This window comes from Cupressus sempervirens, chromosome 7 (genome assembly GCF_028749045.1).
Source record: "Cupressus sempervirens isolate cs-2001-9-10 chromosome 7, ASM2874904v1, whole genome shotgun sequence".
In the NCBI taxonomy this organism is placed as follows: domain Eukaryota; kingdom Viridiplantae; phylum Streptophyta; class Pinopsida; order Cupressales; family Cupressaceae; genus Cupressus; species Cupressus sempervirens.
The window spans coordinates 745,835,143-745,862,697 of NC_143124.1; the positions used below are offsets into that span (position 1 = coordinate 745,835,143).

Consider the following 27,555-nt stretch of genomic DNA (forward strand, 5'->3'; position numbering starts at 1 on the left):
TACACAAAGTGTGGAGTCCTTTTTATAAGATCGAACCCTACTATCAACATACTCGGTCTGAAATATCACTGGTAAACCCTCTCTTAAATAATTTGCTAATCTTAAGACAAATAATAATTGCTATAGAATGCACATCAGTCATCAAACCCAGAGCACCACAATAGATCAATCCATTTGTATAGATGAAAGTTTGAAAAGCCTAGAGGTATACAAATGATTGATTCATTTGAGAAGCTTATTGTTCATTTTCTCTACTACAATCTGGATTATATGAAAGTGTCTCACTTTAGAGGCACACTAGATGACGCCCAATATCTGGCAATAGATCTTTTCCTTCCTCAGATTGAGGCAGTTGTATGATGTATATCTTTCAATAGTGACATGTATATGTGAGCACCCCACTCTGGTTACTCCCTTGCACAGGTATATGTCCAACCAATTGCTCACAAGGATTGTCTAGGTCATCTTGTTTGATGAGCGAATGATGTCTCGTTTGCACCTCTAGCTAATGTGTTATTCGTAGCCGAAATCTCCTCATATACACAATGACAAATCACAATGTGAGATTCGCCCTGTCAGTTGATGACAAGTGAGTGGCAGCCTTAATGCCTCAGTAGATTGGCATCTTCGGTATATGTTGTGCCATTCTACCTTGCTAGAAAACATAGCCTACAAATCTCACTTTAGCCTACTCACGGGGATTTGTCCCTAAGCTCAACTGCTCAGTTGAAACTTCAGAAGTAATTTGAAAATCTCATTTGTTCGTGCTGAAAGGAAACGAACTAATAAGAAAATAACTTTTTCTTTTAGCCTAAAGGGAAATAATTCAAGTATGGATTTTCCAATGATCTAATCCCTTGATGGGAATGTTCAAAAGGGGACATGACAATTTTCAAGGAATCTCCTTACTTTGCTCCCTCTTCTCAAGCTTCTACCTTCTCAGAAGTAGTGCTCTCTCCAATGAAGGATGAATCCCTTTCACGTACTCCCCTCAAATTGTGGATGTTGTGTCTCTCAAAAGAAAGATTTTGGGAGATCCTCTAGTTCCTTTGATTTCGATCTAGTCCATTTGGTTGAACTACACCAAGTAGATGTCCCTGCTTGTAACTAGATGAATTTTAATCGCATTCACTTCATTTGTCTCCAAAGGGTCCTTCGGCGTGGGTCATGTTTGTGTTCTTGGAAACCTTCAGATTATGTAACAACCCCACTCTAGTTTTGGCAAACATTTCAAGAAAATTTGAAACTGCATTGATAGAACCCGAGCCAACTTTCGACCAAAAAATGAATTTTTTGACTTGTTTAAAGTTTTTGGTCTAATTTAGTCTATTGGTTCCTCCATCCCTAAAATAGGCCACTAAAAAGGACAAAAAGGATGTTTTATGTCATTTGGACTAAAATGTTAATATATATGGTGGTGTGCATTGTTATGTTACCTTACTATTAGCATAGTGGTGTATGAATTTATTTGTTGTTGCTTTACATACATACATACATATATATATAATAGATATGTTTTAGTGTGAATGAACACAAAACGAATTCAAACCCACCTCAAAAAAAATTGAACGAATATCGAACCTGAATCTCAAACCCAAATCCAAACTCGAATCCGAACCAGCAAGTTAGAATATTTCATAAACTACACTAATAAAGTGACTATTATTATTTCCTTTTAATTTTCGCTAAGTCACTTTATCAAATTAATTAAAATAGAGATACCCTAAAATGCACTTTATTGGATAGCTTATATTTATTTATTTATTTTATTACCTAATGCCCTGAAATCAGCCTACAGGTTACTCCCAGTACTTCACAGGAAGTATTACAAATTACTTGGGTAAGAATTAGCTTCCCTCCCTTGCAAGTTTGGCATTGCATCCTTGGCTTCTCATGCTCTTTTGATGTTGGCCCATCTTGCAAAGCATTGAACAATAGTTTCAAACAACAAAATCCTCTTTGACAAAGAAATATTTCAACCAGATGATTATCAAATCTCATAACAATAAGGGCTTGGTCCAGATTTCTGTAAAATCTACTAGGGATTGGTTCTCTTAAGGGACATGTTATTGTTTTCTTGTTTGGCCTTAATGATGGTGGTTTCATTGCTTTTCTTCTTTTGCGTTGCAAGGTTACAGCATAGTTTGTTCAGTCTGCCGTGGATACAGAATCTTTGTTTGTTCTCTGTTAGCTGTCTTCCTTCCCATGTTAGGACCTCAACAATTCCCTCACTACATTATCAAAAACATAGTATTACTTTCAAATCAACAAGATGTTTTTCTATAGTAAAGTTTATATACAATATAAAATAAATAAATGTATATTACACAATAAACAGGAGACAAAAAAATTCACATCCACAAGCTAAAATTCAGATTAGGAACTTCAATGCAAGAATTTTGATAAATCCCAAATTCATCTACCAAAGTGAAATCTCGGTCTGTACCCTTAACTGTCTTTTATATCCACCCAGCTTTCATTCTCAGAGGCTACAAATGATGCAAAGATTACCTTGAAATAATTGTGTGCATTGCAAAGTAGTTGAAAGTCATATCTGATCAAATTTTATTTTATAGTTTTTACCAGAATAATATCTGAAATTCCAACAATTTTTTGGCACTTCGAATTGAAATGATGGAATTTTCAATTTCAGGGAAAATTAGTAAATAACACTCACAATCTGAATCTCTAGATCCTGCCCAAGGAAATATAATAGTAAAAATATTGGCAGTACTATAAAAGAGTGTTAATATGTTACTCGAAGTGGCCGTTAGTAAATTGAAAAAGATAAAACACTCATATTTATAATTCTATGATGACATGTTTGAAGACATTTTACTAAGGGCATATGAGGTCTTACTCATTGATTATATTTATGCACATCCTCTATAAATAATGTATACCTTTAAAGCTGGTGAAAACTTTATCATTACATGTTTTGAACACGTCAGAAGAACCAGTGGGATTTCAATATGTGTTTGTGTTTAAAGCCATTACTGTTGATTCAATGTTGCATAACTTTTTTGAAGTTAATAATTTTGGATAGCCCAAGCAATTCAAAATGCAGTCATGTTGAAACCTCCAATCCAATAATGACATTCTCCATTTTAGTTTGGATTTTACTTTTCCTCTTGGTATTTGAATCAGAAGAAACTTTCTATTATACATAGTTGCCAACAAACCTCAAAATAATATGCCAGTAATATGGTGTAAGACAATGATTCTCTACTTGTGAAATGTATAGACATGCAATTTGAAATATGGTATTCCTTTCAGTACCACAGAATGCAAAATCTATAAAATTAGACTTCTAGTTTTGTATCTAACACAAATCAAAGACCATAAAGTATATGTATTAGAAATGTTTTCAATCCTCAAAAAGGCCATAAATTATAATATTGCCAATATTCTATACAAAAATCATCCCTGGAAAAACAATGAAAAAGTCATAATTTAATATAACAAAAAGCATTAAGCATGATACACATTCCAAGAAAATAAACAATGCATACCACAAGATTTAAGTGAACTGGAGTACACCCAATGGGAGGAGTATTAGGAGTTGGATAAGCATCAGTGGTTGCTTCTTTTCCATGAACATACCTGCACCAACCCTAAAATTATGATTTGCTTCTGTAAACATTCACAAATAAAAGCACAGGAATATGCATGATACAAATATTCATCATTTTCCAGTATATGTAGGAAAAATGGATTAGCCTAGGTTGAGATAAATGAAAACGAATGTCCTCAAACCAAAACACAATAATGAAACAATGGACTAAATAGAAGAACAATCCAAACCAACAATATATATATCATATCAAATGACACAAACTTTAATTGGAGTCTAGCAGTATGATTGACAAAAGAGAGTTTGGAACAAGACATACAAGAAGAGCCAATTTTCATTAGCTTAAATTAGCAAATGGTCAAGTAAAGCCCATTGGTATAGAAAAACAAAAGAATAATTGACTATTCTATAATTATGGGCAACAAAGAAAAGTAATGTATATAGAAATAACACAAGTTTCAAAGCTTAAATTTCATTTGCTTTGTAATGTATATTAAAAATTAATGTATATTGTACTGATTAAAAAAAGTTGATGTATATTGAACAAATAAGTCATTTAATGTTTGCCGAATTTCAGCCAGGAAGATAAAAATTTGGCGAACCTAAAAGTAAACCTTAAAATTTATTCAAATTCGCAGAAAAAATCATATGGAACAAGGCTTGGATTTTTCAATTAAAATGTTCTTTTTTAAAACAAATCTCAGAGTGGAAACTTTGGATGTTTATAAATTTGCACTGTTTTTTCTTTGATTTCCATTCATCGGTAGTATTTGTTTCGTAGATCACTGACAGTTTGCTTGGCTGCAGGAAATGGAGATGCACAGAGGCAGACTAGGCGTCCTTATCACCATTTGTGCAGTCAAACAAAGTGTGGCACCACCTAGAGAAATCACTATCTATCAGCTACTATCAACCCACTGCTTAATATTGAGCCCACTGCTTTTGTATTAGGTTACATTCTTCAGGTTGCAATTGCTTTTATTTAATATTTACTAACCATGGAGCTGAAATTCAAGTCAGAAGAGAGCGAAGCGATGCTTCATGGAGTTACTAATGGAGCTCCTAGATGTTTAAGCAAATAAGACAGAAAAATCTCTCAAGAAAAGGCAAGTTTCTTGGATAGTTTGTTGCCTAAATGACATCTAAAGATTATTCTACAAAACAAAGATCTTGTCATGTTGATATCCAATCTATCTTGGATAAGCATAGTTTGGTATTTAATGATTATGTAATATCTTTATTTTTAGACCCTACTAATTTGTGAGCATTGGCAAGTTTCGAGGTTTTCCAAACGATTTCAGACCAACTTATAGCACTCTTGGAGGGCTCAGCTTAGGGTTTTCTTGGCATCCGATAATGATTTGGAACCAGTCTTTATACTAAGTGCTCGTCTTGGCACCAGTCTTTCTAATTTCTTTTGAGTTTTTTGCATCACTTATTGGATACACTTCTACTAACAGTCAGTGCTCATTTCAGCACCCAGCATCATTCTTCACATCAATTATGTCTCGACATGTTTGATTTCAGTTTCCACTGCCTTGGCGAGGCTTTCTGCAATTACTGTTGCAATTATTCAAATTTGCAATTAAGGTTTTAAGTGATGTCTTAATATTCACGTTAAGGTTTACACTCTATAAACTGGTTTAATACCTCAAAAGTGGACGCCTATGTGAGATGAGGGACGTTGCACATGAAATGTGAATAATATTTCAAAGAGATCTTTTTTTAGTGGAAAACTGGTTTTTTCAAAAAAAAACCCAAAAAATGCTTTCCTGAAAAATATTGAAAAAGCAAAATAAAATGTTTATCCAATGGAGTATCAAAAAGCAAAAAACTCTTTTCCCAAAAAGTGTTTTTTCCAGGAAAAAAAACAACAAAAAAGAAACACTTCTTCCAAAACTAGCTCATTTGATTATTCAAGTTTGCACACATAACAGAATGCAGGATGCCGCTGGATTTATGTAGTTCTTCCAAAATTGATTGAGGACAAAACCCCTCATCAAAACACTAGTTTTGGTGCCAAAAGATCCTCCCTAGCTGGAAGAGTGATTTTACAAATGAATCACAAGTGTTTTCAACAAATTTGGGATCTGGTGTTTCAGAAAAAGAAGATTTTGTAGTTAACGAGTTGTAGATTTTTGGGGTTTGTTTTACAATTCGCAGTGATTAAAAATGATTTCCAATGTGATTTGAAGATACATCTTCATGGCCATTAAGTTTCTTTGGGTTTTTGACGATGCCCTAGCCTGGTTAATCCATTTTAATTTGCTGGGTTAGCTGATAAGAAGGTCTGAAATTCAGAGGAAGCTTTGAGAATGATGATTTCTATCATTGGTTGTCTCATTGGCAGAGATTCAGCAGCCCTCACTAGGTTTCCAGTGCTATAATTTCTATTTACAGTGAAAATGCACAATTTTAGGCCTTATCAGCTCCTGGCACCCTCCAAAACTACAACATGCTCAGAAAATTATGAAAGACCTGGTCACTTTCAGAATGCCGTGCTGGGTGCGTTTGGTGACCATTGTGCCAACAATTGGTAATTTTGATGTGACCCTTCAATGTTTGCTGCAGCTGGGCAGTGCCTCGTGTGGGTGGATTAATGCTCTTCTGCAAACAGGTACAGCAGACCTGCAAGTAACAGTTTGACTCCATTTTGAGGCATTCTTCACATGGTTAAGTTCAATGGTGAGCATAAGTAAAGAAATAGGAGGTGTTAGTCTAATTCCTGCTTGGCTTCTGCTAGTCTAATTAACTGCTTGGCTTCACGATGAAAGATTATCTATCAAATAGTACTGTAAAAGCTCATGTGTGAAAGCTGGTCATTTTTATCAGACATTATAACAGCCACGCACATTTGTTAAATGCATATTGGTGCCATGTTTTCATTGCAATGAGTTTTCAAAAAATAATTGAGGGTGTTTTAGGAGATTTGCATCCAATACTACCTTTATGATAGATGGTTCCAACATATAATAAAGTTGGAATCTAATTCCAAGCTTCTGATGAATACACTCTACCACTTTCCATGGAGGTACAAACGAAAACACATGAAACTTTTGGGATTGTTCATACCAGCCCCAATTCTAGACCTTTTACTTCATTAATCGTTCTCATTAAGAAAAAAGATAACAGGTATATTGTGACAGATGGCCTTATTCTCTATGAGAACAATTTTGTCAATTCCAAAGTCCAAAATAAAGGAAAAGAGTTTAACAGCTTTGCACAATACATCTCTATCAAGGCATTCAAGACATTACAAAACTTCTACATAGACTAAGGAAAGATTTTCTTGAAATGGGATTATGGAAAATGTTCAGGCATACCAAAAAATGAATTGTTTGTAAATAGAACAGAGGTGAGCACAGTTTTCGTGATAGATTATTACAAACTCTGTCTACTCCTAATAAAAACTGAGAAAGCATATCTCTTTTTGAGGATAGGCTAACAAAATACGCACATTTCCTTACTATCTTATTAAATATTAAGCCTCCCCAAGTGGCAAATTAATTTTTCAAGAAAATATTTAGGCTGCATGAATTGCGTAAAAATATTGTAAATAATAGAAACAGGAGACTCCTCGTTGATTTTTGGAAGGATTCATTTTATTTGACAAACACAAAACTCACCCCAAGCAACAATTATCATTCTCAAGCTGATGATCAAATAGAAATGGTGAACAAAAGTATGAGGTCCCACACTACGATATTGCCTCAAATCTGTCTTGGGTTATCAATTTTCCATGTTTGACAATTTGTCAAACACTTTGCATGCAAACTCTGATACCACTGTAAGAACCCTAACCAGTTCTTACACTGACAAACCCTGGATTCCTTTCTATTTCTTGTTTGATCTCTGCAAAGTTTAAACCACCTTTTTGGTTTTGGAACATATAATTTTAATGATTTTTGACCAAATTAGAATTACAAATATCAATGCCACAGAGACTAATTCAAACTTTTTTATTCACTAGCAACCCCTTTTCTTCCACCAAAGAAATGTCTGCAAGGCAATATAATTGCAGAAATTAGTTTTAAAACTTATAATGAACCTGTAGAAGCAATGTATATTCAAATTGGCATTCAAGATTGAAGTTGCAGCCTTCCTAGATAATGTCGAATCTTCAATGTTGATGCTGGAATTGAACTTGCTCGCTACTTTTGATGAAATTGGGCCCTCAACAAGTAAGCTCGGGCTCTCCAAATGATATCGCAGCACCTGTAGAGACTAACACTGCCTTCAAACTCAGATCACAGCCTACAATCAATGGCTGCAGACAACAGATGTAGTGCGGCTGCTTAATCTTCCAAACACTGACCTCTAATGGCAGCTATTTACAAAAAAAACTCCCTCTAAACTCTGTGGATTATTATTGAGATTAAGCATTGAACCTCTTCTCTCAAATCGATCACTATATAAGTGTAATGATGGCTTTGATTTAAACCATCCTCAAGCACAATTCACAGGCATTGATTTACCAATTCAAAGTGCATCTAGATAGAATTCACAATTCTATCAGATAAGGAAACTTGAAAACCCTTGGTTCTCAACAACACAAACTCGCAATTATCAAAAATGCTCAATTGAATGGTTTTCCCTTCGCATTGAATGTATTTATAACTTTCAATCTCAATCGTCCAATAGCTTCTTGAATTCTCTTTAAATGACATAAATCCAACTTAGGCATTTAAACATATTTGCTTTTGTTGCCATGATATGAATATAATAATTTTTTTTATTTCCCTCCATTTGGTGCACAACAAATAAATAATATAAAGTAGATTTTATTAATCACTTATATCTCCCTTTAAATTGATACTTTACATTATTCCACATGTACACTTTATAATTTGACTTAATGATCATTAAATAACCCCTTTAAAAATAAAGTCAAATAACATTTAATGATGTGCACTTCTAGATAATTATTAATTAAGTATTACTTTATTAATAATTAGCATGTCATAGGCAAAAGCCTACAACGCAATAGTAACTTGCAAGCCTCTCATGTGGGAGGTCTTGGGTTCGAATCTACCTCTGCTTAACATATAATAATAATTAATCTAGGCTTCGGCCGTTTACCAATAAAAAAATAATAATAATAATTAGCATGTCATAACTCCAAAGATATTTTGGGTCCATCTATATCAACTAGTGATTTACTATAATTAGTAACTACCTAATAATCCTAAGTTACCGATTCGGATGTGGATTCTGGAAGTGGATATGGGATGCGGGGATTTTTTTTGCGGATGCGGATGCGGGAGGAAATTTTCTTTTTTAAAATATATATATATATATATATATATATATATATATATATATATATATATATATATATATATATATATATATATATTTAAATATATATATATATGCAAAGAAATGCAAGAAATATACAAAAAAAAAAAATCATTTGATAGTATGACTATGACTCTATGATACTTAACCCTTTATCAAAATTCAAGATATTTCAAAATTCATATAATATATCAATATGTGCTTGTCCAACATTAGAGTTTAGTCTTAGACAATAAGTTCAAATAGGTCATGTTCAAGATTCCAACAAAATAAAAACATAGTTAATGATTGAAGATTCAATCAACTTGCATTAGAGTCTGACTCTAAATCATAGGGACTCGCAAGAAAATCCACATTCTCATCATCATCTCCAACTGCAGAAAGATCATTTGAACCAAACATAGTTCCACTTATGCTAGATGAACCACATGCCACACTATCATCATCACCATCTCCGACTATAATAAGATCATGAGGTGTTGCATCCAAATCTACACACTCAAGGGCTACATCCCAAAGCTTTGTTGCCCCTTACTTGTAATGATCATTCTTACGTGACAAAAGACACAAGTTGGTGTGGACAAAGACCAAGCCCTCAGCTTTCTTGGAGCCCAACCAGTTGTGCTTCACTAAATGGATAAAGGAGTATGTACTCCAATTCCTTTCAGCAATAGAAGAACTAGCAACCTGGATAGTTGTCACAAAACATACAAATGAAAAGCAAATTAATTTTAAAGAATGTGTGAAACACTAAATTCTAGATTGCAAGTGTAAACATAATAGTTTTAAACAAATTTACAAAATAAAATAAAAAACTTACTTGTGATAGGACCTTGATTGCAAGAGGTTGAAGATGCTTGAAAAGTTGACCATATATGTACTACCATGTGATAGCTCCCATTCTATTTTGGTCCTTTAGTGCAAATGGAGAATGCCTCAACCCCGAAGCAAACAACCCAAATTCTTCCCTCACTTTTTCATGCATTTCTTCCAGTGGGAAGAGTCTTGTAAGAGCTTTGTGGCACCCCTCAGCAACCTCCTCATCTACAAATGGTGCAACTCTACCTGGCATACCAACTACCTCCTTACTATAGTACCTAGGAGATAAGGCATATGAAAGGAGGTCCAATGGGGTAGTCATCTTATTCCAGCGATGGTGGATAATTGCTTGCACTTGTTTGCATAAGGTTTCACATTATGTGGGGTCACTCTCATGTGCTTGTATAGAATGTTTTACCTTCTCAATTATGGTGTCCATGCCATCATACACATCCCCCAAGCAAGGTGTATTTGTATCAGCAAAACGAAACATAGTCACGATGGGCTCGGTGAAATCTAATACATATGCCTCACAAGCCCAACAACTCTCATTCAAGATCAAATCCCTGATCCTTTGTGCTCTTTCTAAATTTGATATCTTCCATATGCCCCATTGATTACCGATGACCATTTGGCCCAATGTAGCTTTTACCTTGAGGAGTCGTCTCATAACAATTGTATGAGATGCAAAACGAGTCTCAGCAACCTAAGCAAGTTAACAATATGTCAATTGACAATATAATTATAATTTTTAATTTTTAACTAAAATACAAATCCACGAAACTTAGTAATTTTAAAAAATCAATTTACCTTCAGCAACTCCAATTTGGAGTATGTTCTAAAAATGGATTGTGACATGTGGTGGTTGGTCACAAACATCTATATGTCCTCCCCCTATTGATATATTTTTTTTACCCAATCTATTTGAGTGTCAATCCTCTGCATGATCAAGGTAAGGGAGTAAACAATGCATGGAGTCCAAAAAATATGCTCATACTGACTCTCAACTAAAGCACCCGCACCCCTACAATTTTTGGCATTGTCTATGACCACCTGTACTATATTCTCACTACCCACCATCTTGATGGCCTCAATGAGGATTCTAGAAATGAATTCGGAATCCTTCACTTGCCCCTTACAATCAATTACCTTCAAAAACATTGCCCCTTTGGGGGAAACTGCAATCACATTAACCAGTGGTCAGTTTCTTGTATCCTTCCAACCATCTGACACAATAGTTAGACCCGAAGTTTTCCAAGATTTTTTGATTGGTTGAAGGTCTTTCTCTATATGTGTCTTCTCTTGTTACAATGGAGTTGTACGCACCTTTTCATACCTCGGGCTTGTGTAGTCAGCTGGTGATTCTTTGATTGCTGCCACCATTTCCTTCCAATATGGCGATCTCACCAAGTTGAAAGGAAGCCCATTCACATAGAGGCAACATGCAATACTTCATCAGCGCGGTCTCTTGACTCCATTTTAAATGCGGTGTACAATGGGCCTCTTTTGCGGGTTGAAATTAGGACATCAAACATAATTCTTCATTTACCTTGTTCTTTGCCTTTAATCTTTTATTTGTACTTATAACTATTTGATTCACCGGGTGATATTCTTGCAACATATCTAGGTCTTCCTTGCTCTGTTCTGACTTTTTCTCTAAGTTCTAATATAGATTCTTCTCTTGGTTCTTCTGCTTGCAAGTCATTGTCAGTTTCATAAAATAATTCATTATGATTGTTAGGTCTTTGATTAGTATTCTCATCTAAATCATAATCAAGTATCCTTTTTGTATTTTGTACTTCTCATCAACTTTCACATTAGCACTTTCAAAAATAGTATTCAATCTCTTATTAAAACAATATAAGTCTTGCTTTTCAAAGAATATCCAAGAAATATACCTTCATCACTTCTAGCATCAAACTTCCCAATATCATCTTCTCTTTTTGATGCAACATTTACTTCCAAAGATTCTATTGTATTTCACACTGATGTATGTCCAAACCAAAGTTCATAAGGTGTTTTACTAGTTCCTTGTATGATCCGAACTCTATTCATTGTATATATTGTGGTGTTTACTGCTTCTCTCCAAAAGTTATGTGACAAGTTACCTTCAAGCATCATATCTCTAGTTGCTTCTCTGATTGATTTGTTCCTCCTTTTTGCTATACAATTATGTTATGGTGTTTTTGTTAGAAAGTAAAGTCCACCAAGATAACTAGGGGGGTGGTGAATCAATTATGTACTTAAAAAAACTCTCAACATATTTATTAATTCTGAAGCATGTAAACAATAGATGCAACAACCATAAAAAGATAACCATGCACAATAACACCAGATATGTTAATTAGGGATACACTTCATCAAAGTGAAAACCCTAGTGAGAATGATGCCCACAAGATAATGTACTTATATAAAAGGTCCTTGTGAAAGGATGGACTCTGTTGAGAGCCAATGAAACACAATCACTATATATGAGTCCCTGTTAGGAGACTTTGAATCCTTGTTAGAAGATTCCAACTCTGTTAGGTGTTGTGCCAACCCTGTTAGGAGTTGAAAAGAGAGCAACTGAACCCACTGTTCATATTGCCTCAAACTATCTTTGCCAAACAATCTTCAAGATAATCTACCCAAGTTCTGAACTAACTAAACAGCAACTTCTTTGCCAATACAATTCCTTTGAAGCTCACAATACATCCTCAACATCAATCTCTACTTTGATCAAATACTAAAATATGCATCCAAGTTCGCATTACCAAACATCACAATGCATATGATCTCACTGATCTACACTACCACAAGGAAATGATCGTTCCTTTATACCAAGTCCTAAAATGAGTATTGAGTCAGCCTTGAGGCAGGACATCATTAAGATATTACAATACATGATACATTACAATCAAGTTCTTTGCATAGTGATTTTATGAATAGTCGGCTCATAGAAACAAACAAGCTAAACAAACTTCATAAGTTGGCTCAAACTGCAAATCTGATTTCGCCATCTGGAACATAGCATCTTGAATATGTCTTTGACAATCCTCTAAACACGTTGAACACAATTCCATCTAAGTCAAAAGATGAAGTTAAACTCTCTCTGAAAGCTACCTCCAAAAAAATCACATAACTCTGTCATAGCTGCATATCTCTTTCTATGCACTTAATTGTAGAATCTATACACATCTAAATATGTCTAAGAGCATACATCCCAACTCATTGACCATGACCGTTGACCATGCCAAATGCATCTGGCTATGCAACTCTAGAAATATTCATAGAATGAGGTGTATGTTGACATCAATGACAAACATTGTCATGAATGCAACACATAAGCACTAAATTATGTCTCCAGCAATGCTAACATACTCCCTCATAGGAATACCATCAGCATTCATGCTACAAATCTCCACTTTTGGTATTGATGGCAACATAGATGAAAAATATCTAAGTACCATGAATACCAAATATATTTCTTCCTCGTCTACCTTTACTCCCTCATTCATGTTGCTCATGAATGTAAACATATAGCTCAATCTCAGATACATACATAATTAATATGCACAAGGAAGGTGTTTGTCTCCCCCATACATAAACTAACCTCATCAATGCATTACTCTCCCCATAAGGAATAATCTTTCTTCTATCAAGAATGTATCAAGATAATGTTTTTCATGTACTAATCTCTCCCCCATTGACATGAATGACAAAGGTATCATTATGTCAATTCTCTAAGTTCAATCATTTCCAAAACAATCTATTCAAGCTCAATTATCCAAAGACACTGTTTAAATACCACTACCAAGAGTCCTTGATGACTTGGCTTAAACACAAATACTCTCTCATAGGAGAAGAATCAAGCATCCAATCCAAATAGAAGAAATATAGTGCTTTGTTACAAACTAGACTGATGCAATCTCTGCATCAACTACTCTGAAGTAGGTTGGGGCGTAACCCCAAGCATAACTCTCAAATACTCAAATGTGTCCTTTGCTAAAGGTTTTGTAAATATGTTTGTTATCTACTCCTTTGTGCTAACATATTCTAATCTGATCTCGTTCTCTACAACCTTCTCTCTCAAAAAGTCATGCTTAATAGATATATGCTTTGTCTTTGAATGTAAAACTGAATTCTTTGACATAATGTACTTGTGTTATCACAATGTATGATAATAGACTTAGTAATCTCAACTCCAATGTCCTTGAGCATCTACTTCATCGAAATAATCTAATTACAATTATTAGTTGTTGCTACATACTCTATGAAATGCAATCCTATTTTTTGTTTAGCTAAGAAACCAATCTTCCTCCCAAGAAGAATGCAGCATCACTAGTGCTCTTTCTGTCATCTACACTTCCTACCCAATCAGCACCAGTGTATGCACACAATAAGAATTCATGTAATCTATCATACCACAAACCATAATCCGGATTTCCTTTCAAATATTTGAAAATTATGGTCACTGTTGCATGGTGTGTCTCTTTAGGATCTGCTTCAAATCTCGCCACAACTTTAACTGCATTTGCTATATCAAGTCTTATATGTGTCAAATACTGAAATCCACTAATCATATATCTGTACTTTGTTTGTTCTACCCTAGGAGATTCATCTTTGCTAGATAACTACATCTTCTTACCATAGGTTTCCCAACAAGTTTATAAATCTCTAATCCAAATCTCTTCAAAAAAACTATAAGATACTTAGCTTGTGATATAAAAACTCCATCTTTGTTTTGTACAATCTGCAATCCTAACAAGTATTTCATCTCTCCAATCATACTCATCTCAATTCCTTCTTCATTTCTACTGAAAATGTCTTGCTAGCTTCATCATTAGCTCCAAAAATAATGTCATCCACAAATTCTACAACAATCAGCAAACCATCTTCATTCTTTCTCAAATACAAATTACTATCAGCATTACCTTTCACATATCCCAAATTTGTCAAATTTTTATCCAATCTTGCATACCAAGCTAGATCTAGGTGCTTGTTTCACTCCATATAGTGCCTTGTTTAATCTGTAAACCATATATTTTTCATTTGTCAAGGGAAAACCATCAAGTTGTTCAATCTATACCTCTTCTTCAAGTTCTCCATTCAAAAAAACTGATTTAACATCCTTTTGATAAACTTTGAAGTACTTGTTAGTTGCATATGCCAAAAAACATTCTTATTGCTTCTAATCTAGCAATAGGTGCAAAAGTTTCTTCAAAATCAATTCCTTCTTGCTGTGAATATCCTTTATGCGCTAGTCATGCTTTGTTTCTCACAACTTCACCTTGTTCATTCATCTTGTTTCTAATACTCATTTAGTTTCAATAACATTCTTATCTTTAGGTCAAAGAACCAACTCCCAAGTCTTGTTCTTTTCAATCTGCTATAATTACTCTTCCATAGCTTTTATCTAGTAGTCATCTTTACAACCTTCATCAACATTCTTAGGCTCAACCTTCATCAGCATTTTATCCAATAGCTTCTTCTTGAATCAAAGCATTTCTGCTACTACTTCCTATCTTCTTAATAGAAAGTGTACATTCAAAGGCTCTATGTCCTTCTTGTCCACATTTAAAACAAGTAACCCTTTAACCAATATCTATCTTCCCTTTTACCAATATTGTTATTCCTAGAGTAACCAGAATAATTACCTCTCGTGTAGTTACCTCTTTCTCTGCTAGCATTATCTTCTTTCTATTCAAATTTTCCTTTGTCATTAGATACATTATCAAATCTGCTACTTTCTCCACAAGATCTTCCTCTGCTAAAATCTCAACCTCTTGTCCTCTCTCCATGTTCTTGTTTCTTTGCCAATTTTCCTTCCGCTTTCAAGGCATACAAGTATGCTTCTTCAACACTTTCCATTTTCACAAAACTAATCTCATCTTGTACTGAAGTTCTCAAACTATTCAAGTATCTAGCAATCTTTTCAACATCATCATCAACATGTCCGGATCTAATGTCCAACTTATAGAATTCCTCCATATAATCTTTCACAATCATGTCTTTTTGTCTCAAATTATGCATTCTTCTCAACAAATTAACTTGATAATCAGCAGGAAGGAATTTCTTTTTCAACTTACCAACCATTTTCACCCTTGATCTGTTCTTTTCCTCTCCTTCATCTATCAATTTGCAAGTGTTCCCACCAAAGAGAAGCATGTCCCTTCAACTTTGTAGCTGCTCTAGCCAAAGCCTTAAAAAGTCTTTCCTCATCTTGTTCTTCCTTAGATTCAAGATTCGGTACTATTGCTACTTCTTCATCACTAGCATCATCAAGATGTACTCCTCTTCTCTAAGTTGTCTCAACAGCTTCAAGTCTAGCTGCAATTTGTTTCCATGTGCCCATCATAACATTGTCTACATTTCCTCTACTGCGAACCATTTTTGACAATAGTTCTTGCAATAATTGTAACCCTCTGCAAGTTATAGGTCAAAAACCAGATCTGCCCCCTCTAACCAATCCAATCAAGGTTCTCCACAATCCCAAGACTTTGCAAGGAAAGAAACCTTCACTTTGATACCACTTGACATAAAGCAGAAGGGTGAAAAGGCACCCTCAAGCTACTACCCTCGCTGGAGTTGCACACAGAAGCCAACAATGTTGAAGAAACCACAAGAAGTATATATTAAATTCAATGCAAATAGAATGAGACAATCTTCTTATAACATGCTAGGCATAAAGTCTTCTTGGTTGCAGGCATAAACATTCAAATTACAATCGGGCTTAAATAACCAAATTTATTTATTCTTCCTTCTATCCAATAACGTCTGTGGGGGCAAAGATAGGTCCACACCTGATCCAAGAAGAGATCCCCAACATCGAGGAAAGCCTTGATATCACAAGCAACCTTGCAAAAACCAAACCCACACATTACTTGCTATGCCAGGAAAAAAGCATGCCTCAAGCAAAGATAAGGATAAATCCCGCATATGATTGAATTAATTTCCACGAACATAGGATAAGGATCCATGATAGGCCTTCATTAAGATTCCAATTGTGCGGAAGGAAAGAAGCCAAATGGCAAGGGCCATTCTACGAACAGCAAACAAGAACAATAAACAAGAAATCTTTTTGGATGATGCAAGATTGCCAAAGAACCCAAGATGCTCCTGCATCACAGTATGTGTTCGGTGTTGTCATTGATGTCAACTTGCTTCATGCATTAATGTCAACCCAATGCAATGAGGTATGAGAAGTGAAGAGTAATTGAAGTATATTATGTGAAGTTTGATATGCAAGAAAGAGTATATGAAGTCTGATATATAGGGAAGAGTATTTGAAGTCTAATACACAGGAAAGTGTACTTGAAGTGCTCTATTATATGTTTACACGGCCTTCCTTGGTAGATCTTGCATGTATGGTTGATTAAGGTTTGGAAGCATTGCTATTGCATTTAATCAAAATTTAAGAAGTAAGAGTTTGTTGATATACTAATAGAAACCTAAAAGTTATTTTTACCCAACTCATTGCTCGAAATATATCAGTAGAATAATTTTATAATTTTATACACAGATTTAACATGAAGCATCTAAAAATGATTTTCTGTCACCCATAAAACATTATTTAATTCAGGCCAGATAGATAATTACAAACTCTAGTTCTGGGCACCATCAATGATTCCTTTATTTCTTGCTAATGTTTTGCTGATGAAGACGGCCATATCATGATTTGCTTCAGCAATAGGATGTCTTTTGACAATGATCAGATTCTGAAAGCTTATCCTTTGACATCAATTACAACTCAACAGTTACAACTTGCTATAGAATTCTCTCACATATGTATTTTTCTTTGGCTTCATCAAGCCTTGCAGGCAATATTTTCTTTTCATCTTGTGCCCCTGAGGACCTTGAGATTATCACATCCCTCAATATTTCAGTTTTGGTGATTGCTCTTATTTCAAGAAGCACTAAGAATAAGAAGATGCACTATTTTATTTGTCTCTATCTACTTTGGCTCTTGTAACAATGGAAACACCAAAGCATGGATTTGACTATGGTGAATCCCCAGATATCCCCCAAACACTTTCCCTCTTCTTCAAGCCTGCACGTATTTCATGGGCATTCAATGGTATGGAGGTTTGCAAGTTCTTTATTGTTATTTGTAGATTCATTTTTATTATATATCTGAATGATACAAATCCTGTTATTTAGTTTATTTCTACATATTCTTTGTGCAGTATTTGTTGGTGCAGATTTGTTTCTGGTCTTGCAATTTAGGTAAATTGCTTAGCTAGGATTTCCCACTTTTTGGGCATCTTTCTACTCAGACTTTGTACAAGATGACAGCGCTACATATGGATGTCCACATGACATGCTGGTGTCCTTAGCCAAGAGCTATAAATTTCAACTACAGGTTCCTCAACATCTATAATTCTTATTTCTGCACTTAAAAAGTTATTTTTAGTTTATTGTCTTGGTGTATTTTGACCAGTCTTATTTTCACTGAGCATTTTAATTTATAAGTGTTTGATTGTTATCCAAGTGTAACTAGTGAGAACAAATTCAAAGGAACTTAGTTTCCTTTCATTAGAAACCATTTTCATCCATGACAGAATTTAAACAAATTAAAAACATCAGTAAAAATTGAGCACCAGCAAACCAACATGCCGTAAGAGGATGGTTTCATAAACTTAAATGATAAAATGGTAAATTAATCAGTTTCCATAAACCGGGTCATGATTGACTGAGAATAATAGCTTTACCAGAAATAAAATTTGCATAAGCAAAGCTGGCCAATCTGCTATAAAGAAATGGTTTCACATATATAAATGATAAAATGGCAATCAATCTCCTTGGATTGGGTTGTCATTCAATGAGAACAAGCTAGTCTAGTAGCTAAAAAATAAACTCTCACAAACAGATATTTTGAGAACAACAAATTAGACAGAAAATCAAGAAGATAAAGCATCTTCAAGATCAAATGCTTTAGATGTATCTAATCAAGGTATTAGAAATATGAAATCAAATATAAATCATCTATCCTTCATAACCTCTATCTTGTTGCTAGCATGCATATTATGTCACCAAATATCTGAAACTTATAGTTCTTCAATATCTAGAGCAAAACTCTAAATATAAATTACTTCCATTAAAATTTTAAGCCATGACAATAGCATAAATTAACAATTACAAATCTTTACATCGTACGAAATTTGATATTAAATGCCTAGATAATGAAGACTTGATCACCTTACCAGCTGAGCCACTTTTAAGGCAATGCCCAAATTGATGTTTCAATTAAAAATTCCTTTGTTGAATACCATCATCAAAAAGATAGCTAGATATTTCAATTAAATTGCCTCAAATTAATAAATGCATCCTGTTTTAGTAAAGATAGTTTCCACTAATGCAAAATACACGGGAAACGAGTCATGTTTTGTATTTTACAGAGCAAAATGTGTCTTGCATACAGGGCATCCAGTTTTGGCTTGTACTCATGATTTGGCAGCTGCAATGGCCTCTGCAAGGTGGACATTTAGCATATTTTTGTTACGCTGCAACTTATTTTTATGTCCAATTAGCATCATAATCATTACAAGCAGCATGCCTCATGCATATTGGACAACAATTTTTGTTGTGATTTGGCAGCTGCAATGACCTCAGCAAGGTGGACATTTTAGCATAGTTTTGTTATGCCGTAACTCAATTTTATGTCCAGTCAGCATCATGATTACTACTTATCTAGATTTAAATATTTGGTAACAAAGTAATGAAAAAACTGCTGCAAATCTGGCAACCTAATAACCTCCTGTCCCCTTCCAATAAGATTATTCCTGCAGTAGTTGTGAGGTATTTCATATGTAGACTGTAATGACCCTTTCCAATAGGCCATTAAAAAAAACCCTAAATTTAATACACTGCTGAAAGTATATTGCTGAATAAAAGAAATAATAGGGCCAATGTATTCATTCAATGAAAACCAAATGTTTTTACAAATGATATGGCAATTTTCAGCACCAAAACATTATGACATGGTACATTACAGAGAAACCCTAACTGGCGGTATACAATTGAGAACTTGTTGCAACTACAGATTGAAATGAAGAACCTGGATTGATCAAATGGTGGAGACTAAATGCTGAAGATAATATGATGAAAGTGCAACTCCACTTGAAACTCCAAACCAGCAATTAAGCACAAGTGAAAGGACTGAAATATCCTTCCCACAACTGCAATAATTCAGGTGATCTTTCACACCCTCAAAATTGCGTACCAATTGAGAGTTTTCGTTCTCAATGGCCAATTGTGACTACTTGTAGAAACCCTAGGCTCTACAACACACATAAGCAAAAATCAATAATAAATCTCAATGATAGGCAATGAGCCCTTAATGCCTATTTATTCTTTTTTTCTCGATAGGTCGGCCTCCTTTTTAATTTTTTCTCCGCTTCTTCCAGCAACCTCTAGAAGATTGTTTTATTTAATGACTTTATAAAATATATCACTTTATTAAGTTAATAATTAACTCCTCCAAAAATAGGGACATTACAGGTCCGCCCCTCCTAAAATTGCTTGGCCTCAAGCAATCTTAATGCTGGATGCTACAAAATCACTTCTCCCTCCCAAGTAGCATCTTCAACAAGTAAATTTTTCCACTTAACTAGATACTCTCTGATTACTCTCCTGCGAAGCTGCTTCTCTCTACTATCCAAAATGGATTTTGGCACTAAGATCAATTTCCCCTCAACATCCAAGGGAGGTAATACTGCAGAAGGCATCACATTCTGACCCAACACCTTTTTGAGGCGTGATACATGAAACACATTGTGCACTCTACTATCTGTGGGAAGCTCCAACTCATAAGCCACCTCACCCATTCACTAATGATCCTGAATGGTCCATAATAGCGTGGCTTAAGTTTCTCTGCACCACTCTTCTTGAGAGTGGACTGCTTATATGGCTGCAACATGAGGTAAACCATATCATTTACCTCAAAACTACGCTTAGTCCTCTTCTTGTCTGCATACTACTTTTGCTGGTCCTGAGCTCTAGCAATGTTGTCTCTTAAAGTAGCAACTATATCCTTACTTTCTTGTAATAGTTCACCTGCACGGGGTACTCGACTATCTCCCAACAACAAATCTAAGAAACTAGGTGCCTCATAACCATAAAGTGCCATGAAGGGTGTCATTTGTATAGTCATATGATATGTAGTATTGTAACAATACTCACAGAGATATATCCATCTGACCCAAGCTCGCTGTTGATCTACCACATAATTCCTCAAATACCCTTCCACCCATTTGTTTACAATCTCCATTTGACCATCGGTATGTGGGTGATAACTGGTGCTGGGTGTAAGCTCAGTGCCACACAACCAAAATATCTCTTGCCAAAAGTGACTCATGAAGCGGCTGTCCCTGTCACTCACAATGCTCCAAGGCAAACCGTGTAATCTAAAAATCTCCCTGAAGAAGACCTCTGCCACCTGAGTTGCTAAGTATGTAGTAGCAATAGGGAAGAAGTGAGCATATTTTGTCAGCCTATCCACCACCACATAGATACAATCGCACCCCTGGGCCCTGGGCAAGCCCGTAATAAAATCCATAGAGATGCACTGTCACTTTCTGTCAAGAATAGGAAGTGGCTGTAGGAGCCCTGCTGGATAAGTGTGCTCTTGTTTGTTCTGCTGGCAAACATGACACTCTCGCACATATTGCAAAACATCAGCCTTAAGTCCCTTAGTGAACCGTTCCCGTACTAACCTGTAAGTCTTGAAATACCCAGGATGGCCTGTTGTAGGTGAATTATGGAATGCTCTCAAAATCAATTGCTTCACTTTCGATCCTGGGACTAAGTAAATCCTATTCTTGTAAATGATCAAATTATCTATGAGAGTGTATCTAGTGTCGATTGTTGTTCCCTCCACTATAGCAGAGGCCCACGTGTCTTTGGCATATTCTGCTACAATCAAGTGTCGCCAATCCTCTGATATCTAAATCATAGAAGTGAGGTGTGGCCTACGGGATAAAGCATCTGCAACAATATTCTGTGTCCCCTTAACATATGTGATATCAAAATCATATGCCTATAACTTACTCACTCACTTCTGCTGACGATCATTCAGGCCCCGCTGTCCCAAAAAGTGCCTCAAACTATTATGATCAGTTTTAATACAAAATTTGCTGCCCACAAGATACTGTCTGAATTTGGCCAAGGCATGCATGATGGCCAACATCTCCTTATCATATATGCTGAATGATCTCTCAGCCCCTCTAAGTTTCCTACTCTCATAAGCTATAGGATGCTTGTCCTGCATGAGTACAGCACCAACTCCCTCTCCAGAAGCATCACATTGAAGCTCAAATGGCTTCGTGAAATCAGGCAATGCTAATACTGGGCATGTAGTCATTATTTCCTTGAACCGCATAAAACAATCCTGTGCCTCCCGAGTCCACACAAATGCCCCTTTCTTCAGCAAATCTGTCATGGGCGCTGCATGTCGTGAGTAGTCAGTAACAAAACTACAATAGAATCCACATAGACCAAGGAACCCTCTTAACTGTGTAAGGTTCTCTGGTGGTGGCCAATCAACAATATCACGAATCTTTTCAGGATCCATTCGCACTCCTTCTACACTAATGATGTGTCCAAGATACAACAATTTTGTCATCCCCAAATCACATTTGGACTCCTTGGCATACAAGGAATCGCTCTGTAAAATGCTCAATACTGTCTCCAAGTGCTCTAAATGTTCCTGCCATGTCCTGCTATAGATCAAAATATCACCAAAGAACACTAGCACAAATTTCCTCAACTGATGGTGGAAGACCTTGTTCATAGTGGACTGAAAAGTGGCAGGTGCATTAGTCAAACCAAAAGGCATGACCACAAACTCAAAGTGCCCACAATGACATCTGAAAGCAGTTTTTTCAATATCCTGCTCTCGAACTCTGATCTGGTGATAGCCTGATCTCAAATCAATTTTTGTGAAATAACAAGCCCCATGCAATTCGTCTATTAGCTCATCGATGCGTGGGATGGGATACTTGTTCTTTATAGTTCTCTTATTCAGCACCCTATAATCAATACACATTCGTAGAGTTCCATCCTTCTTTTTTACCAAAACAACAGAAGATGCAAAAGGTGACTTACTTGGTCTGATGTGTCCCATCGCTAGCAACTCCTTGATGGTCCTCTCGATCTCATCTTTGAGTCGTTTTGGGTGCCGGTATGGTGTGATCATGACAGACTTAGCACCTTCCTCCAGCTCAATAATGTGCTCAATACCTCTATCTGGTGGCCTGCCTGGTGGAATCTCACTGAATGCCTTCCCATACTTGATTCTCAATTTTTGAATATCTGGATGATATTCAGTCTTATGTTGCTCCCCCTGGGTAGGCATCAAGGCGCATAGTGCTGCCCACTCTATATTATTATGCTTGGCTAATCTCTCCAACCGCCTAAATGAGATAGTCCTGACATCACCATTACGGATAGCCTTCAGCACATGAGTCCTACCATCCACCACGAATCGTATCTCCATATCCTCCAATCTCAGGGTAACCTCCTTCAAAGAATGTAGCCATTGCATCCCAAGTACTATGTCCATGTCACCCATGTTGACCACATGATAGTCCGCCTTAAACTCATAGTTGTTCAGGCGCAAAGGTAGATCTTGCACCATCATATCACAACGAAGAGTATATCCATCGGCTACCTTAACTCTTAGTCCCTCGAACTCCTCAATAATGAGTCCACGCCTCTCCACAAATCGTGCATCAATGAAATTATGCGTGGCACCTGTATCCAATAGAGTAATAACCTTCTGTCTTGCCAAGACTCCTCGAAATCTGTAAGATCCCTCTCTTTGAATACTAGACAAACATGCCTCCTGTAAATGTATCTCTGGAGCCTTTTTTTTCTCAGCACTATCTACCTCTTGTTCACCCTCTGCCTCATCAAGATCCTCATCATGTTGCTCTGAGTTGTCTGAATTTGAACCCTCGTAATAAGCCCACATCACTCAGTTAGCCTTCCCCTTAGGCCTCATAGGACAATCATGACCAAACTCATAGGGACCTTTGCAAAAGAAGCATAGCTTTTTCCTGTGCAGGTCATTAAGTGTTTCCTTATCCCAAGGTGTAGCTAGTTTGTCTTTTGAGTCACTAACCTTCTCTTTACCCTTGCTGAATTCCCCTTTGTTATCTCTAAATGATGAAGAACCCTTTCAACTAAACCGGTTTGCTGGAGCTGCAAGTTCCATACTGCGGGCTTTCTTCATGGCTTCCTGTAATGTAGGAGGATCAAAGGCCTTTACCCACCCCTTGAGTGGTTCAGTTAATCCCTCTGTGAATAAAATGACTAGCCTCCTTTCTGAAATGTTAGGCACCATCACTGCAAACTTCTGGAAGTCGTTGATAAATTGTTCTAAGCCTCCTAACTGTCTCAACTGGGCTAACTCCCGGAAATAAACTTCAGGATTTTTTTTTATCAAACCTTTCTATCAATCTATCCACAAACTCCTGATAAGTGGTTACCTGATTGTGTTGCAATGTGATCATGCCATGTGTCCACCAATCATGTGCTGCCCCATCTAAGTGTAAAGTGGCATACTTGTGTGCTTCAAATTTTGTCATAGTCTTCAGAGATAGGAAAGTATCCACCTTATGAATCCAAGCACGAGCAGTCATTTTTCCACTGCCATCAAATGTGGGTAATACCAACTTGTTGGTGACCTGTTGCAACTCATTGTGTTTATCTACTTGCTTCTGTCTGGCAGCTCTATAGTTCAGGTACCTATCAAATGTCCATCCATCCTGTACATATTCTGGTAATGAATCCCACTCATTCCTCGCTTGTCGGAGTTCATCTACAATAACTCTAAGCCATAGCATCAGGTGTGCGTGCTGGAGTTTCTTCTCTGAATGTAGGATGTGTGGGTCTGTCAGTTGTTGCAGACCGTGTCCTATGTTGTGATCCTGCTATGCTCCTGTAATCTTGGTCATTATTATGATTATTTCTCCTATTTTCCCCAATCAAATGTTGCATCATAACCATCATTGCCTGTGTACTTGCCTCTATTGATTGTAGAAGCCTCTCCTCTTGCTATAAAGTCTCATCATCTCGCAAACTTCTAGATGGGCTTTGAGAATGTCTCTCAGCCATATTCTCAGTTATGTTGGTTCTTTTGTAAACTAAATTAAAACCAAATGTTTTTACAAATGATATGGCAATTTTCAACACCAAAACATTATGACATGGCACATTACAGAGAAACCCTAACTGGTTGTATACAATTGAGAACTTGTTGCAACTACAGATTGAAATGAAGACCCTGGATTGATCAAATGATGAAAGTTGGTATTATGCTGAAGATAATATGATGAAAGTGCAACTCCACTTGAAACTTCAAACCAGCAATTAAGCACAAGTGAAAGGACTGAAATATCCTTCCCACAGCTGCAATAATTCAGGTGATCTTTCACACCCTCAAAATTGCGTACCAATTGAGAGTTTTCGTTCTCAATGGCCAATTGTGACTACTTGCAGAAACCTTAGGCTCCACAACGCACATAAGCAAAAATCAATAATAAATCTCGATGATAGGCAATGAGCCCTCAATGCCTATTTATTCTTTTTTTCTCGATAGGTCGGCCTCCTTTTTAATTTTTTCTCCGCTTCTTCCAGCAACCTCTAGAAGATTGTTTTATTTAATGACTTTATAAAATATATCACTTTATTAAGTTAATAATTAACTCCTCCAAAAATAGGGACATTACATAGACCTGTTATTAAGTTTCTTTTTCTTTGCTGTTTTCTTCTTCTATTATAATAGTCTTCTTCCTTTTAGGTTTTTATAATTTCAAATTTTTGGCATTCACTTTCAACCATTTGGAAGTCGTTTGCAGTATACCAAAACCATCAACTTCCTCTGAACATTTTAAAATGTGGGCAATTTCTGGACCTTTTCCACAACAGTCTTCCGCTCCAGAAAACATTGAAAGTAACATTGCTTTCAAGAGTGCAATTGCCCGGTTACAAATGAAATACCAAACAATTTGACTGGGGGAACACCTCAAACCACTTCCACCAAAATCTAATTAAATCATTATCAGTAGAGGGTTTTCACTAATCTGGTAATGGCATAGTGTGATGGTTAATTCATGACATTGAGGTTCTTGCCACCAAGATTCAAACTCCTATTGGGCTGTTATTGCCAAGGCTTCATGTCAGGGATGAAGTTCCAGTCCATGGCATTACCAGTTCAGAGCTCCAATCAAAAGTGTTTACCCTTAAGAAGAAAGGAAAAAAGATTTGCACAAACTCGCCCATTTAAAACTATTTGATTGCAAATATTTTCCCCCGATGCAACATCTGACCTCTAAATTCTCGTGGGGTTATATTGCATGGTGGGAACAAATTTGCAACTGGGATGAAGCTGGAACCTGCATTGTGTATGCCAATATTAAACTTATGTGATGTCGATATGCATGAATTAACAGTTCACCCCTGAAGCATAGTAGACCAGATGGATAAAAAAGAAAAGCATCGAAAACATACTGATTTGTAATTGCAATTCATAAAGTGTTCATAAGAGACTAGATTGGGATCGACAACCTGACCAACAGTCAAAACCCTAACTATTATTTTAACAAGTCTGTTGTACTTAGTAAATAAACATAAAATCAGAACCTATAATCAGCTATAATATGCCTTCGTTCCCTTCAACATAAATAGATTCCACTATACACTTTGAGGAGGGCTCCCATGTCACGCATTACTTAATGTGCTCTTCATTTACTTCCAATCTGCCCTGTATTCTATTAACAAAGCCTATGATAGGTACTTGAAGAAAATGTTTTTCATTTCCAAAACCTGCGTTGGATGTTATGGATTTCAGAATAGAGCTACAAATATCAATGACTTAGTACTTTTTTCCTCTATTTTCCAAAACCAACCTGGTGATCCACCGTTAACGACAACTATTAGCCTTTATAAAAACTTGAGGAAATTAATTTGTGCAATCAAACCCATTAGACTGGATAAAATTTCAAACAGAAATGAAAAGAAACATTTAAACAATTGGAGGACGGAAAAAATACCTCGAACTTGTGCCGAGATGGTGGCGAACGTCGAACTCAACACCTACGGCGACTGCAAATAAAAGAGTTATGGCGAAGCCCACTGCAAGTTTCATTCCCCCGATTTCCATCTCTTAGAATACCAAAGTTGATTGAGTCTGAGCACTAAATTGAATGCCAAACTCAGGCGTTCAATGGAAGTAAGGATGAGAGCATTTAAAAAACTAAAAATTTAAAAAAGGAGGTAAAGGAATCTGAAGAGGAACGGTATTTTGAATTTAGACAACTACTGGTTTAAGAGGTGGCATTTCACGATATAAGTTTACAAGCCTTTGGTTATTTCCGTCGGATATTTTTTTGATAAAATTCCATACGCCAGAAACAATAAGGAAAAATTTGTTAGGGAAGGATGAAGAAAAGAAGTTTGCCGACTAATGCAAGGTATATTACTTTTCCTTTTCCATTTTCTTTTCCTTTTTATTATTATTATAATTATAATTTATTTGTTGTTTTTCTTACATATGATATGCTGTCCTGCGAGACATGGTCTGCGCACCAATTTGGTACTTTACACGTCCCCTCATTAATATCTAAGCCAAATATCTGATAACGAGCACTTTGGGATAGTTATAATTAGAATTTAAACATGAAAATTAAAATTATTATGTTACTATATTTAACTATATAAGAAGTTGTGTTTTTATATAAAAAATTCAATTTATTTTTCATATTTAAATTCTATTTATAACTATTACAAGAAGTGCTTGTTATGAGATATTTAGCTTAGATATTAAAAATACATTTTTTTTATAATTAAATATAGTAAAATAATAATATTAATAAATATGTGTC

At 35.8% G+C, this 27,555-nt stretch overlaps 1 protein-coding gene across 1 annotated transcript in view; it reads right to left on the minus strand.

Annotated features, from left to right (window-relative positions):
• The window catches only part of LOC149549419 (histidine acid phosphatase family protein), a 103,200-nt gene extending 76,209 nt beyond the window's left edge, over positions 1–26,991 (minus strand). The window contains exons 1-2 of the mRNA XM_089792799.1: positions 26,725–26,991; positions 3,513–3,603 (exon numbers count right to left, since the gene is read on the minus strand). Of these exons, the coding sequence (XP_089648925.1) occupies positions 3,513–3,603; positions 26,725–26,834 (201 nt within the window). The 5' untranslated portion in view covers positions 26,835–26,991. The remainder of the gene's footprint in view (positions 1–3,512; positions 3,604–26,724) is intronic.
• Between the last annotated feature and the right edge of the window lie 564 nt (positions 26,992–27,555).